This window comes from Columba livia, chromosome 2 (assembly GCF_036013475.1).
Source record: "Columba livia isolate bColLiv1 breed racing homer chromosome 2, bColLiv1.pat.W.v2, whole genome shotgun sequence".
NCBI lineage: Eukaryota > Metazoa > Chordata > Aves > Columbiformes > Columbidae > Columba > Columba livia.
In genome coordinates, this window is record NC_088603.1 from 161,885,982 (window position 1) to 161,906,669 (window position 20,688).

Here is a 20,688-nt window from a genome sequence, read left to right on the forward strand (position 1 = left end):
CACACGTGTGCGCACATGCATTTATACTGTGCACATATGTGCACACATGCACACGAGTGAGCTCTATGGACAGTGTGCTGCGTGCATACCCATGTGTCTATGACTGCACACAGTGCTCGAGGTACGTATAGCATGCACATGCATGTGCACTGGGTACACATATATGTGCACATGCGTGTGCATATGCATTTACACTGTGCAGGTATGTGCACACTTGTGCGTGAGAGTGAGTTGTATGGATGCATGCACAATGTGCTGCGTGCATATGTGTGCGTCTGTGCACACAGTGCTCGAGGTACATATAGCTTCATGTGTACCTATGCACACACATGTGCACTTTGTATGCATGTGCTCTATACATGCATATGCGTGTGCAAATGTGCAGGTTTGTGCACACTTGTGCACATCAGTGAGCTGTATGGAGGCATGCACAGTGCACTGCGTGCAGACGTGTGTGTCTGTGCCTGCACGCGGTGCTCAAGGTACCTATAGCTGCATGTGCACCTATGCATACGCATGTACACCGTATACATGTGCGCTATATATAAGTACATGCATGTGAGTGAGCTGTATGGACCCATGCACAGTGCCCTGCGTGCAGACGTGTGTGTCCGTGACTGCACGCGGTGCTGTAGGCACCTATAGCTGCATGTGCAGCTATGCACACGTATGTGCACCGTGTACGCATGTGCTCTATACATGCACATGCGTGTGCATGTCCATTTGAACTGTGTATGTATGTGCACGCCAGTGAGCTGTATGCCTGCGCACACAGCGTGCGCTGTTCCGCGCCATACAAGCGCGCACGGGACGTATAGACACGTATATCCGCGCGTATATACACCGCAGGCGCGCACCGCGCATGCGCCCGCCGCCCGAACTACCCCTCCCATCAACCCCCGCGTCTTGCCCCGCCCACCCCCTCAGGGCGCGGTGGGATGGAGGCGGGGCCTGCGGGAGGCGGAGGCCACGCCCCCTCCGCCCGTCCCCATTGGCGGCGCTGCCGTTGTCGCTGGTGACGGGGACGCGGCGGGGCCGCCGCGCTCAGTGAGCGGCGGAGCGGCCGCGGGGGAACGCGGGGAGAGTGGGGGGGGGGGGGGGCGGTGGGTCCGGCGGTCACCGGGGCCATGGGAGGCCGAACCGGGGCCGGGGCCACCGGCGAGCGGTGAAGCCCCCGGGAACATGGCGGAGAGGTGAGAACCGGCACCGCGGGGGCGGGGGGGGGGGGGGGTCTGAGGGGGGTGAGGCCTCTGAGGGGGTTTGAGGCCTGAGAAAGGGGGGTGGGGTGGGGGCTGCTCCCCCTGTGTTAACACCCAGACCCTTCTCTGAACCCCCCGGGGGCGCTGAGAGGGGTCTGGGCCGCTTTTTATTACCCTTGGCGGGGGGTCTCCTCCGTCCCTACTTCTCTATATATGTTTATATAGGGGTTATGGGGGTGCCCCCACTTTTTTGCGGTGTTTCCCCCCCCCCCCCCCCCCCCCCCCCCGCCTTGGCGATATCTGTGTCATTTTTTGGGGAGGGGGTGTTTTATCCACCTTCTCTCGTCCTTCTGGATGAACATGGGGAGGGACTTAATGGGGGGGGGGTTGGTTGGGTGTCAGCACCACCTTGATTTGGGGGGGGGTTTTGGGGGAGGGGGATCCCCCCTGGTTTGCATGGCGTGGGCTTGGATCCTCACCCCACTCTCCTGTTTTGGGGGGTTGAAGCCCAACCCCACTCCCCCCCCTAAAATGTGGTGCAAGGTGGGGGGTGGGGGCTGGATGCACCCACCTGGTTCTCTGTGGTTGCGGGGAGGGGGGATGGATCCCAACCCCACCCTGATTTCCAGGGGGGACATTGGGAAATGGAGGGGGGGATGGATCCCACGTTGCTCCCCGTGGAGGGAGGGGGGGTGTGGAGGGGCTGGATCTCCCCCCTGTTCCCCATAGAGGGGCTGAATCTCCCCCCTGTTCCCCATAGAGGGGCTGGATCCCACCCCCTGTTCTCCACAGGGGGGCTGGTTCTCCCCCCACCCCTGCTCAATCAGAGGGGTTATGGGGGGGCTGGATCCCCTCTCTTCCCCATAGAGGAGCTGGATCCATCTCTGTTCTTCATCGGGGGTCTGGGTGGGGGGGGGGGGAAGCTGGATCTCACCCTGCTCCCCATGGAGGGTTAAATCCCCCCCTTACTCCCTATGGAGGGGCTGGATCCCCCTCCTGTTCTCCATGAAGGGGCTGGATTGCATGCTGATCCCTATGGGGGGCTGGATCCCCCCTGCTCCCTATGGAGGGGATGGATCCCCCCCTGCTCTCTCGGGGGGATTATAGAGGGGCTGGATCTCACCCTGTTCCCCATAGAGGGCTGGATCCCACACTGTTCCATATGGAGGGCTGGATCCCACGCTGATCCTTATGGGGGGGGGGGTTGGATCCCCCCCCATTCCCTCATGGGGGTTATGGCAGGGTTGGATCCCACCCTGTTCCCTATGGAGGGGTTGGATCCCTCCTTGTTCCCCATAGAGGGGCTGGATCCAACCCTGTTCCATATGGAGGGGCTGGATCCCCCACCCTTCCCTATGGAGGGGTTGGATCCCACCCTACTCCTTCAGGGGTGTTATGGAGGGGCTGGATCCCCCCCTGCACCCCACAGAGGGGCTGCATCCCCCCCTGTTCTCCAGTGAGGGGGCATGGAAAGGCTGAATCCAGTCCCATCCCGCTCCCCATGGCCGCTCTGCGGGGGGGGGTTACGCACGGGCTGGATCCCACCCCATGGGATGCAGCCAAGGGAGGGATTTTTATGGAGGTGTAAGGTGTGGCAGGGCGAAAAGGGGGGGTCTGGGGCGGCGTGCGAGTGGGTGTGGATGCAGGGATGGGGGGGCTGCAGGGATGGGGGGGGATGAACTGATCTAGGAGAGGGTCGAAATGGCCGAGTTGCCGGTGTTGGCGCTGGACCGGGGTTTATTTATCTCACATGTGCGGAGGATTGCGAGCCGCTGGTTCTTTTTTATTATTATTCTTCTGATTTATTTGATTCTTTCCCCTCTCTGCGCTGCTCTGCTGCCTCCCCAGACCCGCATCCTCCGGCTGCAAAACTGCACGATGGGAATGTTTAAATCTGTTTTATTCCCCCCCCCCCCGCCCCCCCAATTCCTCCTTCCTTGGCGATCGCGGTTTAATCAACACTTGAGTGACCTCTACAGATAAACCCGCAGCTGCCGCCCTCCGCTCCCTCACCTGGCGCATGCAGCTGGCCGGGCTTAACGGGGTAAATAAAACACATTTCTACCAGAAAATTAATGGCGATGAGGAGCTTGGGGTGAGCTCTTGGGTACCTGCAAGCAGCAGGTGGCTTGGCCAGGGCTGTGGGTGTATCTGACCCGCTTGGTGTCGGTGGATGTGCCGTTGCCGTGACCGGTTGGTCGCTGTTTTCCGTGAAGCGTCTTCCCCGGGCGGCAGCTGCGGCTGAATGTTAATACACCGCGTGATGCTTTAAAACGGGTGTGATTGCACCTCGCTGCGAATCCGTCGGACACCGAGGAGCCGATTTCTTCGGGGGCGGGGGGGCGCAACACCCTCGCGATTCCACGAAACGTCTCGCTGCCGAATTCGGGGGGAGGAAAAAGTGCCAGTATTTGGTATTTGGGGCTCATGGATGCGAATTAAGTCTGTGGATGTGACATTTTGCCTTAGGCTTGCAAGGCGCGATCTTAACGTTGCTTCTTGTAGTTCTCTGAGTATTGCTCCATGCTGTACACCTTTATTTGTGGGTTTTTTTTGGGGAGGGAGAAGCTTAATATTTCTTTCCCATTGCTTAGGGATGCTGCGAGAGGGAGAGCTCAACATATCTAGTGGCATTACAAAGCCCAAGTAGATCCTTGCCCATTGGCAACCAGTAACTTCACTTTTCCCTGCGTATCTTACACGCTCAGCTGATCGGGATCTATGTTCCCAGCCTAAAATTTAGATTAATCCAACTCCGCGCTAGAGTTTGAATGGCTGATTGCAGCGCAACTCATTCCACCGGTACCTGGGGTGGCTTTCAAGTCTAAATGAGTCTTTAATGTTCATCATGCCGACTTGAGTTATGCGAATACCCTTGGGAGAGAGAATTTTAGTGTTCTTCCTTTGGGAAGAAATGCATATGTTGGGGCCTTCAATATCTATAGGGAAATCTTTGCTCTCGCACTAAAGATGCTGCTGATAGGGTATTTCCCACCGAAATGTCTGGTTGCTGCAGATCGAGATGAAATCATGGTCTGGGGTGTCTGCGAGCCAGATGTCTTCATGTAGCTCCAAAAGAGCTGGAGATGGGCTCAAAGGAGCTTTTCAAACGCGGCCGCGAGCGAAATAGTGAAATTAAGAAAAAGAGGGGAGGGACCCAACTTGTCGTCCGCCCGGTAAAACTGATATTGCTGATATGAAAGTACCTGAGAAACACTCCTGGCTGAATTCCCGTGATTTATCACTAACAGCATTTGAGGAACCTGTAATTCCTGGCTATACCCTACGTGGCTTAAATGAGGTCGTTAACTATCCTAATAAGAGAAGCAGAAGTGCCGTATTCTCCTATAACCTGCAGCTCTAAGGTCCCAACTGTTGACCTGTATCCAAATCCTTGCATTTCACAACAGATTTTCCCGATACCCACGACGGTGAGTGTGTGATTGATGGGTGTGAGTTCTTATTTTGATTGTTCACCGTTTTGTTGTTGTCTTGTTGGGACGGGAGCCACTTTCTACCCTCTTTGCAACCACAACATGGTTTTGATGGTAAGTCTCAAACAGCTGCTGCAGCTGTTCAGTTTAACAGTGACTCCAGGGATAGTCTTGACCGGATTTATTAAGATTAACTAATATATATACGCTAACGAACTCGGCAACGTAAGAGCAGTGAGATGATACAGGTTGTGTGGGTAGCAGGGTCGCCTTTTTATTCCGATTTCTGCCTTGTTGTTCCTGGCCTATATTGGGCGTTTTGGACATGCGATTGTGACTTTTATGTATATTAGTGGTGAAATAGCATCATTTTAAAGCTGAAATATAGTCCCTATAGGCTGAGAAGGCTTCCCCAACCCATCAATTAGTTGTAGAGTTTCCAGATGTTTTAGATAATTTTAAATTTAGGTTATTCTCAAAATAATACATTTTTTAAAGCATTTTATGGAATTTCTGGCTTGTGAAAAATAGGAAAATAACCTCTGTGTGTGTGTGTGTGATGGGTTTGATATCAGACCTGCTGGGTGTGTGTTGTCAAGTGCCGCTCATGATGGACTTGGTGCCTGTTGCTGCTCCTCCACCTCTTTAATATTACAATTAAAATATCATAACATCTGTTGCAATCCCAGCAACTTTTCTCTTGTCTTCAGAGCTGCGGCTTTCAGTGCTTGAAAGCTGCTTTATTGCCTGTGCTTGCGATATCGTAAAATCAGAATATCTACAGCTCATCTCTCATTTAGCCCTCTGAGTCTCTGAAATCCTTAAGCTGGGTCTAGTAGAACTATCGAATGGTTTGGGTTGGGAGGGACCTTAAAGATCATCCAATCCAACCTCCTGCCACGAGCAGGGACATCTTCAACTAGACCAGGTTGCTCCAAGTCCCGTCCAACCTGGCATTGAACACTTCTAGGGATGTCTGGGCTGCGTGTTGAGCACGTCCTAACAGACTAAACTTTGCCGTAAAACCTTTCTTCCTAGAGAAATGGAGCCTTGTTTGTTGAAATATTTTGTCTTAGACTGGACAAAGCAGCAGAAAGTCTCGTTGTAAGGACCAGCGTGACCTTTCTTTGGTATGAAGGTGGAGGAGACCTGTTGCATCACGTAGGTCCTCTCCAAGGATAAGCCTGATATGCTTGGGTCAAACTCCAGGGCAGGAGTTTTCTCAACTTAGGCCTTGTTTAAAGCTTTTTGAGGAGCTATCCTGGAGAATTGGGTGAATCCACAGTTTTGTAGTTGGATTTGAAGGTCAACTGCTTTGGTCTTAAGTCCTCAAGCTTCAGGCCATCACCTCCTGCCACCACATGGGAGTTGCCATCTGGGAAATATTTGTGGGCTTGAAATCCTGAACTGTAGAAACATGCAACATGTTGCTGTAGAAAACTTCCCCGCACAAATTCCTTTAAATAGGAGCAGCTTCCTAAACCCTGTTCCAGCACCGTCATCTTGCGGCTTCTCCTTCAGGTCAACTGATTTGACCATTATCTCAACGCACTCGGTCCAATCTGCGTTTAGGCCTGTAAAGCCGATCCAGGACAAGTTTTTCTGGGTCAGTTTTTTAGGTAAACTATAATCTAGATGGAAAACATTGTGTCTTGTGAATAGGTATCGTGGTTTAAGACTGGTTTGGGCAAGGCTCAAGTCCGTGAGTAGGTGTCTTGGTTTAAGACCAGTTTGGGCAAGGCTCAAGTCCTCAAACCCTTCTGGCAATTATGTTACGACCAAAGACTCGTGATGTGTTCATCTTCTGAAAGACGAAGGTTTTAGCAGCTCTAGAAACTTGTGAATACACAATTAAAATAAAATAAAATCCCTACCCAACCACATTTAAACAAAAACCCACAAACCAAACCAAACCACCACATACAACTGAGAAGTCTCGAGGGACTGGGCTGGTTCCAGGAGTAAAATTGATGTAGAATCCGGTAAGATTGGAAGTTCCCCAACACTGCGGCAGAGCCGGGGAGGGGACGGATCCTAAAGTGTCAATTGTAGGAATTTTAGGCTTGACTGTCGCTGTACAGTGACATTTTTACAGCACGTTTATTTGCACACGTTTGCCCCCAAATAATATCAGTGAGAACTTCATTTTGGCTGCCAGTCAAGATCACTACAAATGTTCCAACAACATCTTCTTTCCAGCACCTTCAAAACAATAATTTCTGGTTCCAGTCGTCAGCAGCCACGCTCCCCATCCCGCGTTTTTGCTTCAGTGATGATTTCCTTACATGCTCTAGATAACGCATTGAACCTCGACCTTTCCTCCTCTCAAAAATAAACAGTTCTGCTCTCATATTTTCTCTTCTTTTTTCCCCACTTTGCAATTAATCCAGGCTGGCTATTTTTAATTCCTGTTGCCAAGGAGGGATAAATGTACTCCAGGTGCTGAGGGGAAGAAGTGGAGCAATCTTGAGATTAACATCTGCCCCGTGACTTTGGAATTAATCGTAACTGGTGCAAGAACCGCATTGTGCTGTTACAATGGGAGGTGCCTTGTTTGAGTGTGGAGCTGCTGGAAGGCAGGAGGGCTCTGCAGAGGGATCTGGATAGACTGGAAAAATGGGCCGATTCCAATGGGATGAAGTTCAGCAAGGCCAAGTGCCGGGTCCTGCACTTTGGCCACAACAACCCCCTGCAGCGCTCCAGGCTGGGCACAGAGTGGCTGGAGAGCAGCCAGGCAGAAAGGGACCTGGGGGGACTAATGGACAGGAAGCTCAACATGAGCCACCAGTGTGCCCAGGTGGTCAAGAAGGCCAATGGGATCCTGTCCTGTATCCAAACTAGTGTGGTCAGCAGGACAAGGGCAGTGATCCTTCCCCTGTACTCTGCATTGGGGAGGCCACACCTAGAGTATTGTGTTCAGTTCTGGGCCCCTCAGCTCAGGAAAGAGATTGAAGTGCTGGAGCGGGTCCAGAGAAGAGCAACAAGACTGGGGAAGGGACTTGAGCACAAGCCCTATGGGGAGAGGCTGAGGGAGCTGGGCTTGTTTAGTCTGGAGAAGAGGAGGCTTAGAGCTGAGCTCAGCACTCTCTAGAACTACCTGAAGGGCAGTTCTAGCCAGGTGGGGATTGGGCTCTTCTCCCAGGCAGTCAGCAATAGGACAAGGGGCCATGGGCTTAAACTCTGCCAGGGGACATTTAGGCTGGAGATGAGAAAGCAATTCTGTGCAGAGAGAGTGGTCAGGCATTGGAATGGCTGCCCAGGGAGGTGCTGGACTCACCGGCCCTGGAGGTTTTTCAACTGAGATTGGACATGGCACTTAGTGCCATGATCTAGTCAATGGACTGGAGTTGGACCAAGGGTTGGACTTGTTGATCTCTGAGGCCTTTTCCAACCCAGTCCATTCTGTGATTCTGTTTCTCAAGTTCTTCATCCCTCGCTCTTTCTCCGGCCTTAATACACCTGATAATTGTATTTATTTTCCTCTTCTTGCTTCTGGGGCTGCTCCTGCCCTTTAAATATTCGCACAAACAGCTTTGCAAGAGATAATCCATATGGATGCCCAATTTTTAAGGAGGCAAACACATCACTCTGACTCTCGTTACTGTCCCAGCTGATTGCCAGGCAACTGGATATGGAAAAAACCAAAGTTGTTTTCAAATTGTTAAAGTATTTTTAAACGATAAATAGGAAGGAAATGTCAAGGGGCAGAGAGGGCTCGTGAACTGTGACGTGTAGTAACCCAGTGGTGTCATTTAGAGAGCAGAAACCGCTATTCGTGCAGCGGGAGACGTGGAAATTTTTGATTGTTGATTAACATCTCATAAAACTCGTGGCAAATGAGGCCTGAAATCGACTGTCAGAGGGAAAAGGCTTCGCTTATTGTATTTTACAGACGGTGTCATCCTTCGAAGGTTTCGTTCCTGCGTCGAACCTTGATTGGAAATGATGATTCCAGTGCGGAGCGGAACTTTTTGACTTCTGGGGAATGTTCAAGTTTGCTCCTTAGTGCTGAGTTCATGAAACCCAGTTGGACTGGGAGGAACGTCTGTGTTGGAAGGGAGGGACGGGGGTTGGTGGCATCTGGGCTTGGATGTGGCAGAGAGGAAGGATTTGGATCACTGGGGACTTTGCCAGTGTCACTGGTGGCTTGGCCAGCCCTGGACCAGTCGATACCTGAGGAGAAGGTGGTTTATAGGCTGCTCTTCTTCCTTGGCGCCCCCGCCCCCCCTTTTCCTTCCTTGTCACCTCCCCGCCCTCTTTTCCTTCCTTGTCACCTCCCCCCCAGTTTTCCTTCCTTGTCACTTCCCCCCCCCCTTTTCCTTCATTGTCGCCTCCCCCCCCCTTTTCCTTCATTGTCGCCTCCCCCCCCCTTTTTCCTTCCTTGGTGCCTCCCCCCCACCCTTTTCCTTCCTTGGCACCTCCCCCCCCCCTTTTTCCTTCCTTGGCACCTCTGCCCCCCCTTTTCCTTCCTTGGCGCCTCTGCCCCCCCTTTTCCTTCCTTGGCACCTCCCCCCCCGCCTTTTTCCTTCCTTGGCGCCACCGCCCTCCATTTCCCTCCTTGGTGCCTCCCCCCCCACACCTTTTCCCCTTTTCCTTCCTTGATGCCTCCCCCCACACCTTTTTCCTTCCTTGGCGCCTCCCCCCACACCTTTTTCCTTCCTTGGCGCCTCCCCCCCCACCTTTTCCTTCCTTGGTTCCCCCCCGCCTTTTTCCTCCCTTTGCGCCCCCCTTCCTCCCCTCTCTCCTCCCTTTACGCCCCCGCTCCCTCCCCTCCCTCCCCAGGTCCCTTGCATCCCATTCTATCACCAGTTCTGACCACACAATCTCCTTCCTCTTTACCACCAGCTACAGAAAAATCTCCGAATGGAATCTGGGTGCCTTCCATATCCTGTAGGCCCTACAAAAACACAGGCGCCCGGTCCGTTTGTGCTCCTGTCGGATCCACGCGGTTCCTGCGCTGCCTCTTCCCGGGGTGATGACATTTCTCTGTCTGCCTCGTTGCGTTCTTATTGATCTTCCCCCTCTGCTCTGCGTCCTGTTTGAATGTAAATGACTTCCACGGGCGACGTGGTTGGAAACTCAAGCTTTTCCCCGGCCAGAAACGTTACTTACCCTGCGAATCGAAGCGATCGGTATTATGATTTCTATCGATCTTTCCGTAGCGCGTCTTGCAAGCCCGAGAGCCCTTTGCACACAGTTGGGAGCGATCATTGCGCGAGATGGAAAAGTGCAATCGCTCATCGACCACGATGTGGCGGGTTCCTCTATGGAAGAGAAGGATGGACAATAGGGTACGTTTAAATAACGGCGGAATTTAGGTTACTAGAGTCAACCCCGTGGTCCGTGCGGGACGTTTAGACAAATAGTCCCTCTTTGAAGTCTAAATCTTTTAAAAGACAACACATGAAACAGCAACGCGCTGTCCCTGATATGCAAAGTTACACATGGACTTGAAAGGGAAAATTCTGCTTCTTGAAGAGCCGGCTTTGCTTCCTCTTGGTTTTCTGGGGTTGGTTTGGTGTTTCGTTTTGGTTTCTTTTGTGTCCAACTGTTGAATTACTCACCTTGAGGAATGCATCTCAAGCTGGCCGAGCACACACGCAAGGCTTTGGAGGATAGACGGATGTATCATCGGTTTTATTAGCAATTAAGCCGTCTCTTAAGTAGTTTCTGGATCCTGTTGCCGACCTGAAGTTGGCTTTTGAGCTGCTGCTGCTTCTGCTTCGTAAGCTCCTTTGCTCCTTTTAATCTACCGTGTGCGTCTGTGAATCCGCGTCCCCTCATGGGCAGGAGAACCTGGTGCGCCGCGGTGGCTGAGGCTTAAAACAAAGGGTAATATAACAAAACCAAACACGCCTCTTACTCTGGCAACGCGTAATGTGGGCAAGAACATTTGGGAAGAATTAGGAGGAAAAATAACGCTGCAAACTCCCTGTTGAGGGATTTGTGTGTGTGCATCTCCGAGCAGATCAGGCTCTCGGCGAGGCGTGTGGTTTCCACTCACTTCCCAGTAAATTGGTGAGATTGGGGTGAAATGAGGTTTCTTGCCTTTCTGCTTCATGGAAATACACCTCAATGCTTATTTGAAGGGTGATGCTGCTTCTCCAGTTCCTAAGAAACCTTCTTTTTTGAATTTTTGAGTTCTGTCTAGCAAGTAGCAAGTGATAGGATGAGAGGAAACGGCCTCAAGTTGCTCCAGGGGAGGTTGAGGTTGGATCTGGGGAACAGTTTCTTCCCCAAAGGGCTGTCGGGCATTGGAACAGGCTGCCCAGGGCAGTGCTGGAGTCACCATCCCTGGAGGGGTTGAACAGACGTTTCTTAGGGACATGGTTTAGTGCTACTGTTGGGTTACGGTTTGACTTGATGATCTTGAGGGTCTCTCCTAACCCAAATGATTCTATAAGGGTCTGCTCTGGGAAATAAGAGCAGGCTTATCTACATCCAGGCTTAATATCAAAGCACTGGGATTGTTAGAGCTCATTTTCTTGTATTGTTTTCTTTTTCCTTCGCCTGGCTTGCGCGGAGCAGGAAGACTTTTCTTTCCTTCCTCGCATGAGGCATTTAGGAGGATCTCCACCCTGAGTTGTGCATTAGGACTTGACATTGAGAATCATCGAATCGTTTGGGTTGGAAGGGACCTTCAAAGCTCACTCTGTCCCGTTTTAAGTATGGAAAGGCTGCGATGTGGAAGGATCCCCATCCAGAGCTTTGTCCTGGGACTGACTGAGTAGCGACCACCACAGATCCGTTGTATTTCTGGCGGAGGCTGCAGGCTCAGGTTTGCTGTCCAAGCCACTTTCATGGTGCTCCATCTCCCGTGCGAAAGCTGTGCGGCGCTTACGATGAGACGCTGAGCCTCGATGGAGCTTCTTGACCTGGGCTGTGCCGTGCCTGGGTAGTAAAAGCCCACAGGAATCTCTTTACCTTTTAAAATTTCAGATTAAAATGACTTTCATTACACCCCCCACTCCACCCGAGGCTGCCGAGAGGATTCTGTTCCCTATTTCCACCTTCTGTGCTGTTTTCGAGAGATGCTCCTGAATCTGTCAGAGCTCCCAACAGCGCTGCCGTAAGGGGAAAATTGCAAATGAATCCATCAGCGCCGCTTTCATTTAGAAGCCTTTTCTTTTCCCCTTCTTAATTCTGCATATCTCACATCTCCCGAATGTCACCTTGAGGAATCTGTGTTGTCACGTGGCTGTTCAGTGCAGTGGATTTAGTGTGTGGAAATAGGTGTGCTCAAAGGAAATATCCCCCTCTGCAAAAATCACAGTGGTTCAGAGAACATATTCTGCCTTAGACTTTTCCTTTTTTACAGCAGGAAGTTCTCTAGGTCCTTTGTTCAAGGTAAATAATGTGCCTACAACTTCAAACCCTGACAAGCGCCTCTGCAGTAATTAGTTTCTTCTGTCAAACTTGAGCTTGCCTAAGCAATGCATCGCTCTTCTCGGCTGGAAGAAGGGACGTGGACCGGGTTTTTCATGGCAAATCGACGCACACATGGGCTCTGTGAGGAGAAGAGCCTTGATCTGGGTTTTAAACCCACCTGTATTGAGAAAAGACACCACCAGGCTTACTCAAAACCTATCCTAGGTTTCAGCAACTTGTAGCTTTTTCTTAAGGATCAAGGATCTCTTGATAAATTCTTGCACCTCTGCATCACCTCTGCTTCTAGTGCTGCTGTTCTCCAGCGCTGCGTTTCACTCCTGTGAAACTGGGTTTTAAAGCCACCTGGATTGAGAGGATACGATGCCGGCCTTGCTCAAAACCTGTCCTAGAAATCCGGCAACTTGATTTTTATGGCTTTTTTTCCTAAGGGCAAAGAATTTATTGGTAAATTCTTGCACCTCTGCTTCTAGTGCTGATGTTCTCCACCACTGTTTTCGCTCCCATGGGATGGGCTTCCAAGCTGAGGCAAGAATTCGGAAAAAAGTGCCTTCTCTATGAATTCACACAGAATCGCAGAATGTCAGGGGTTGAAGGGCCCTGGAAAGCTCATCCAGTGCAATCCCCCCATGGAGCAGGAACACCCAGATGAGGTTACACAGGAAGGTGTCCAGGCGGGTTGGAATGTCTGCAGAGAAGGAGACTCCACAACCGCCCTGGGCAGCCTGGGCCAGGCTCTGCCACCCTCACCCCAACAAGTTGCTTCTCCTCTTTCAGTGGAACCTCCTGTGTTCCAGTTTGCACCCATTGCCCCTTGTTCTGTCACTGGTTGTCACCCAGAAGAGCCTGGCTCCATCCTCCTGACACTCACCCTTTATATATCTGTAAACATGAATGAGGTCACCCCTCAGTGTCCTCTTGTCCAGCTCCAGAGCCCCAGCTCCCTCAGCCTTTCCTCACACGGGAGATGCTCCACTCCCTCCAGCATCTTGGTGGCTGCGCTGGACTCTCTCCAGCAGTTCCCTGTCCTGCTGGAACTGAGGGGCCACAGCTGGACACAATATTCCAGGTGTGGTCTCCCCAGGGCAGAGTAGAGGGGCAGGAGAACCTCTCTGACCTACTGACCCCCCCTTCTAACCCACCCCAGGTACCATTGGCTTCCTGGCCACAAGGGCCCAGTGCTGGCTCATGGTCACCCTGCTGTCCCCAGGACCGCCAGGTCCCTTTCCCCTACACTGCTCTCTAATAGGTCATTCCCCAACTTATACTGGAACCTGGGGTTGTTCTGCCCAGATTCAAGACTCTACACTTGCCCTTGTTATATTCCGTTATTTTTCTCCCTGCCCAGCTCTCCAGCCTGTCCAGGTCTCTGATGGCAGCACAGCTTCCAGTGTCACCACTGCTCCCAGCTTGGTGTCATCAGCAAACTTGCTGATAATACACTCTAATCCCTCATCCAAATCATTGATGAATATATTGAATAACATGAATATTAATTGCTGTGAGAAATCAAGATGCGGATTCTTAGACTGGAAGATGAAAAGTCAGGCCTGGGAATGGGCTTGACTTTGACTGTTCACGACTGAAAACAGAGGAGAAAATGAGATTGGGGAAGGCTTTTGTGGAGAAGACAGTAGGAGGAACATACAGCGGGGGGAAAACAAGGTTTGTTTTGTCATCTCCACAATCCTCCGGGTTGTCTTCTGAGCCAATGATGCTCCGAACAGGAGACTAAACACAAACCCTTGGTAGAAACCGAGGGTGGAACAGGTTTGGCAGCAGAAGCGGCTGTTGTCTGATGCTCCTCTCCGTAGGAAGCAGCTGATCCAGATCTGGAAGCCACGGGTGAGATTCATCTCGCCGCGGCCGCCGCGTTTCATGTGGCTGGTACCGATAGATGTACTTGGAATATTCCTGTTGAATAAACGAGAATCTGTTAAAAGCTGCTCCAAGAACAAATCAAAGATGGTTAGAGGTAGCGCTTCAAGACACAAAGGAAATTTGGCTGGAGTTTATGGGCTGTGGCTCTTCTTTTTGGATCTTGTCAACAATTTTGCTCGATTTTACCTAAATACGGATGAATTTTCCACCAGCTCTTGCCCATGCACCACGGTGGGTGTTATTTCTTCCTCAAGCATGTTGCATTAGTGAATCAACGCATCTTCTAAGCCAACGGAGGGGTCTGTAGCCATTTGAATCCCTAATCCTTTTAGGAATAGGGAAAATATTAGAAATACCTACTTTTGGATACTCCTGGCATATGTCTCTCCATCTGCACTTGCAACATGTGCATAATCTGGTTAAAAACACACTTGCAGATAACACTGTATAAATATCTTTAATTAAGACATTTAAGTAGGGAAAATCAAGTTTTTTGGGGTATAATTTTGCCATGTATGAAGCAAATCTACTCAAGTGCTGCAGATAAATCTTGTGTCTCGCAGCATAACCAGGTGTTTCAAAGCATCCTATGAGTGGCCAGTGACAAGGGAAGCCTTAAAATGGAAGCGTTCTCGCTTTGCATTACCTTGGAAAACAGCAAACATCATGCATAGCTGCCCGTGTGGCCAAAACCACATCATTTTGGCACCCTGGGGTTGGATGCCACAAGGTAGTTTCAAAGCTAAATAGGCTGAGCTTAAGACTAGTCCCTCTCTGTTTCCGATCCCACTGCTACGACTTGAATTTTAATGCCTTTCTTTGCTCCCTTTCGCAGAAATAAAAGATGTGAAATACCTAAATGGGGGAAATTGAGGCTAGAACAGTGTGTTTAATGTGCAAGTGCCATGAACAGATTTCCTGGGGTTGGTTTCATTCTGGAGAACTTGTGAGCTTGGAAAAGGGACCTACAGAGGCTGCAGAGCTGCACGTCGAAGTAATTAAAGGTTATTGATGACTCCTGCATCTCCACCCACGTAGCTGTGATACGAGTGCTTGATTTCTCTTTTCATAAAGCGTTTCAGACTGTCCTGTGCTGTAGAAATCATGTAACCCTCAGGATTATCTTGGCGGTTTCATCTCCCATCCCAAGGGAGGCCTTTGGCTTTAGTGTCTGCGTGACAGGAAAGCGACTGGCACGTAGCTACTTTCATCTTGGCTCCAAAATGCTGTCTTAGCTCTAAAATACCTTTTCTTTCCTTGATTCTTCAATATATTGACAACTTAAAGTCAGCGCTTAAAGTGCTGACCCACCGTTCTGAACACAGCCACAGGATTTATCGCAAAGAGGCTCAAAATTAAGGATATTTGGGGTAAGTTCGCATTCGGTCACCCCGCGCTGATTGTTTGAAAATTAGAGATCAAATGATTTCTTTAGCCGGAGCTTTGAAAAGCCAGAAGTTTTCTGGTAATCCGTTGATTGATTTTCTTTATTCCTGGTTTTGTTAGATCACGACTGGCTTGAAACCATTTGATCTATTTGAGGGAAGTGTCAGAGATGTCACGGCCCAAGCTTGGGCTTAGGTGTGAATTTGGGAGGGAAAGGAGCCAAAATAAGGTTATTTACACCAAGTTGGAGCAAATATTGACCCGCCCAATATCCTGTCTCCTTACATTGGACCTGATACTGTAAAATCAGCAAATCAAAGAAACCTCTAAAGCCAGGGTTTAAGGTTTTAAAAGTGTTGCGGGCTTACGAATTAAATACCTTGGAGTTGAATATCTTGTAATGGTTTAACTATCCGGATCTTAAGTATTGCTAAGTAACCTTTGTTTTCCCGTTCCCTAAGTGAGATTTTAATAGTTTGCTGAAATATAATTGCAACGCTCTCCTGTGAGTCGACTCTTGGAGGGTCTTTATCCCAGAGCTATGTGAAAATTGGTAATCTCCTGGTTTTTAAGGGCACTTTTTATGGGAAGCAGAGACACAGCTCCCTCCAGAAGGTGAGAGACCTTTGCTTCTTCGTTAGCTCGCTAATTTAGACACAAACGAGCAGTGATAATGAAGTTTTGGACAAGGTAACTTGCTCCGTAGCATTCAAAAGTCTATCCAAAGAGCGTTTCACGCCGTGAAGTATCCCAGCCGTGTTATAAAATGAACTTGCTTGCCAGGAAAGCAAAGAATTGGCTGCTGGAAGACAAGATGCAATTAACCGCCGTGATCTATGGCAATCAATTAAAAATTGCGCTCCCTGGACTATGGAACATCTGTCCATAAGGCAAGACGGGGCTGTTTGAGCCAGTTTTTTGATAGTACTTTTTAAGTTAACTGGTTTTAACTTAGTAAGAACTTAAGGCTGTGTGAAATTTTAAACTTGACTTAAGCAGCAGCCTTGCCAAGTGTCCTACCCACTTCAGGGCTATGAAATTCTCTTTTCCATCCCTAAAAGGTGCTTAGACTGGAACTAGAAAGGCACAAATGGACAAGAGGGCTACAAAAACCCATAAAAAAACAGGGATCAATGAACAGGAGATAAAAAACGAGCAATAAATGACTTAATCCCAATATAGATGACAAGTGGTAGGGACGAGGTGGTAGGTCGGGAAGACAGGATTGGTCCGCAAAATAGAAATGTGATGGAAAACCAACACAACCGGAGTGTTAATACAGAGGGACGTGAAGTGGCGAGAAGAAAACTGGATGTGAAGGAGGGAGAAGATGCTCCGGGCTACGCGTCCGAGTTGCGTGCGGTGAGAGGACACGGGGGTTTGATAGTGATAAGGGATGAAGGGGAGGAAGCGCCGTGAGATTCAGAGCGGTTGCCATGAGGACACGGGCAGCACTCGGGTTCCCAAGGGAATGCTGCATTCCTAAATAATATTTGTATTTAATGCGTTGTCTTTACATCGTTAATGCAACTCTGAGAGAAGGCATTTGGGTCCAATGGTGATAGCAGAGAATGTGAAAATATTCCAGCAAAACTGAATTCAGGGAGAAAATAGGGAGATTTAACATCTCTTCTGGGGTTTTTTTAGCTATTCTTGTCCTGGAAAGTCACGGCATTAGGAATGTCCTCAAGATACTTGGTGAGGCAGTGCAGAAATACATGAGCTGAAGAATTTCTGCCCTGGGGATTTCACAGAATCACAGAATGGACTGGGTTGGAAAAGACCTCAGAGATCATCCAGTCCAACCCTTGGTCCAACTCCAGTCCATTGACTAGATCATGGCACTAAGTGCCATGTCCAGTCTCAGTTTAAAAACCTCCAGAGCCGGTGAGTCCAGCACCTCCCTGGGCAGCCATTCCAATGCCTGACCACTCTCTCTGCAAAGAATTGCTTTCTAATCTCCAGCCTAAATGTCCCCTGGCAGAGTTGAAGCCCATGGCCCCTTGTCCTATTGCTGACTGCCTGGGAGAAGAGCCCAATCCCCACCTGGCTAGAACTGCCCTTCAGGTAGTTCTAGAGAGTGATGAGCTCACCTCTAAGCCTCCTCTTCTCCAGACTAAACAAGCCCAGCTCCCTCAGCCTCTCCCCATAGGGCCTGTGTTCAAGTCCCTTCCCCAGTCTTGTTGCTCTTCTCTGGACCCGCTCCAGCACTTCAATCTCTTTCCTGAGCTGAGGGGCCCAGAACTGAACACAATACTCCAGGTGTGGCCCCACCCGAAGCGACAGAATCTAGAGTGGACCAAACAAAATATGGAAGCAGGATTCTCATCTGGGCCTTTTGGATCCGTGACAATTATTGGTTGTAGAAACATGAATGTCTAATACACGTTTTTGCCTCAGCAAAACGTACGGTAGAAACTACTGGAGCAAGAACAGCGTATACCTCAGTACACTGGCAAAAGTAGAAGAGTGAATGGGGTGGTGTAAGGGGAAAAATTATTGAAAAGTATCATTTTTCTCTGCAGGGAGCGTTACTGGATGACCGGGGTTAACTGTGACTTGGAATAATTTGATTTGTACAAAGTACCATTTAAGCTGTTTAGTAAATGCTCTTTGCATCTGCTCACACAGCCAATCTTATGAAAGATAATGTCCTATTAGCTTGGAAATAATTCAAAGGATAAATCTTAGCGAGCAGAAACTAAGGCGGTGGCAGAGCTCGGGTGAATGTTAGAAGGTTTCTATACGTTATGTATGGAAAAGAACTGAGTGCTGAATAGCACAGGTTAACACATGGATGCCACTACCACTTGCCTTCTGTGCAGTTCTAAGTTTCTACTCAATGGAGTAGAAATTTTCTACTCAAGAAAGTCGAAATAACGTGGCCAACTCTCCTCTTTCTTGGGGTGGAATGCGTGGGGTTGCTCCATGTGCTCATGGGCAGGTATTTTACTGGAAGTAGCTGCACTCGCGGCGCTTCCCTTGCTCTTTTTTCCGAGTCGCTTTTAACGCTACGGTTGGAATGAGCGTTTGAGCATCTTAGAGCTCTTGCTCCGCTGGATTCGTAGAATCGACTCAAAGGGAAATCATGAGGTTGGGAAGAAGTATCATCATTCATCCTCAACAAGTGAGAGAAGCAAACTGCGTTAACGGGCAAGATGCTGAAGAGAGAAGCCGGTTGTACTGAAGTACCGAAAGATGCTCTGAGGATGCTGTAAAACAGAGGCAGATGTTCCCGACCCTTCTCCATGAATGGGAGTTTGTATCGTAGACAAATGCTTCACTTAGAGATGTTTTCTACGCATTCAAAGCTGGAAGTCGGGTTTTTTTAGCAAGCAGCAAAGTGATGGTGCTTGTATCCAGTGATTAAAAGTTGGATACTAGCTGTTGGTTGGGCGTATTATTTTAAAGACCAAACTAGGCAACGCTTGGGTATTGAGTGCTTGGGGGTGACGTGCAGCACTCTCCAATTTATTGCCTTTATTTTATTTTTTCATTGACAGAAAGATTTACAAGGATGAACAAAGAGAGGAAAAATAAAGGGAATTATTTGAAGGTTAAGTATCTCTGTTGTTTTAGAAAAGCCATCAGGTTGAATCCACAGTGGTTGCGCCATTGCGGAGGCAAAAAGAATAACATTTGAAATAGACAGAGTAGAACTGATCCCAAGTTGGACTCTGTACTCGCTCCCATGGTTGTAGATCCTGATCAATATCGGTGGGGGAGGAAGATTAAACCAAAGCTCTCCTGATGGTGGTTGTAGCTGAATTTTACGTTCCTTTCTCCCCTTGAAAATCCCGAAGCCAACAGAGCTGTTGAGATACTCGGGGTATTTTTGGCTAAGAAAGATAATGAAGTCTTAATGCGCCAATCTGTTCAATACAGAAGATCAAAAGGCACCAAGAACTCCAGATTTCCAGGGAGAGGGAAGACGTGCTTGTGGGTGTCCACCTTGCCAAGGTGACTACGAGGTTTAGATTCACTTCTTGTTCACAAATTATCTGCTAAAAAGAAGGAAAAGCCTTAAACTACTCCATAGGGTAAAAATGTTTGGAGCAGATTTTTCCATCTGACTCAGTAACTCTTGTATCAGCTGAAGGAGGAGAAAGAAGAGTAATTGAAAATATTCAATACTTCATGAGCCACAGTCCAGGAAAATTTCTAATGGAGCTGTAATATAATTTGGCTTTTTAGAGCTCTCTGTATTGATTTGTCATTTAAAAAGCTGTCCTGCTCTGTGTTCGTCGTACGAGGAGGGAGGAAAAAGAAAGTGCTTTCTAAATACATTTCTGAGGACGTACAGAGTGCACTTGGCACAATGGCTGGACCGTGGCACAGTTGTGTATTGGCTCTCGCAGCGTGTTTTGCCTCCTAATGCTGTGTACATCTTACTTCTATTTAAAGCCACGGTGGGACTTATTTTTTTCACGTTTTGAGTGCAAAGAGAAAAATGGAGGAGCAGGCAGCATCTCTTTAGAATGCATCTCACTGGATAGCCACACATTTCCCCACCTCAAATCCTAGTCTTGCCTGATTTTGTGGAAACAGGAACATTTTCTACTCAACATATGTCTCACGCTTCCCTCTACTTATGGCACTTGGGTCTAGTGCCATTTATCAGCCTAAGTAGCTATAAATTATAAATGTGCTGCTGCAAAGAAAACCACCTTGATGTATAAGAAATTTTCTTCCTCTATTCATCATCTCGCCTCATTTTTAGCTACAATTTAGGCTGTGTGACCGTGGCTTTTGAGAGCGCGGGTCATTGGCTTTCAGATTGGCAGGCGGGCTCCCTTCCAGCTCTGATGTTGCTCTGAGCAATTAGTGTCCGGAAAGGCTGAATCGAGCAGAATGGGCACGTTGGGTGAAACGATCAGTGGTACCGAGCACAGTGGAGGTTTTGCTTAGAGCTGTGTAGAAAGAGCTCTCGACCCGTGTCTGGCACCTCCTGTTATTCATTTGAAATTTGGTGTCCAACCTTGTGAATTAGTCTTTTCTCAGGACTGGGGATCTTGTGTTTGGTTGAGGTGGGACTGTCAGGGTATCTGGCTTTGGGGAGGGATCTTCTGCGTGCTCGGAGTGCCACACCATCTGGCAATCTTACCTTGAACTTGTGAGCAGGACTTGCCTGGTTCTCAAAAGTTTCCACCCTTTTCAGCACGAGCATTGGGTTTATGGTATCTCGGTTGCGATGGTGTCAAGGGTTGGGATGAGTTGTCCCTCAAAACACTGGAGGTGTTTAAAAGTTGAGGTTCTTAGAGACACAGTTTAGGGGTTTTTAGAGATGTGGTTTAGAGGTGGGCTTGGTGGTGTTGGGTCAACGGTTGGACTTAATGGTCTTAAAGGTCCATAGAATCAAAACAATGCTATGTTGAAGGAGTCCATGGAGTAGAGGGCATAGC

General features: G+C 49.1%; 1 protein-coding gene across 1 annotated transcript in view; it reads left to right on the top strand.

Moving 5' to 3' along the window:
• The first annotated feature begins 1,035 nt into the window (after nt 1–1,035).
• Nucleotides 1,036–20,688, top strand: part of ARHGAP39 (Rho GTPase activating protein 39) — a 159,533-nt gene continuing 139,880 nt past the window's right edge. Inside the window, exon 1 of the mRNA XM_065054666.1 lies at nt 1,036–1,193. Coding sequence (XP_064910738.1) covers nt 1,183–1,193 — 11 coding nt within the window. The 5' untranslated portion in view covers nt 1,036–1,182. The remainder of the gene's footprint in view (nt 1,194–20,688) is intronic.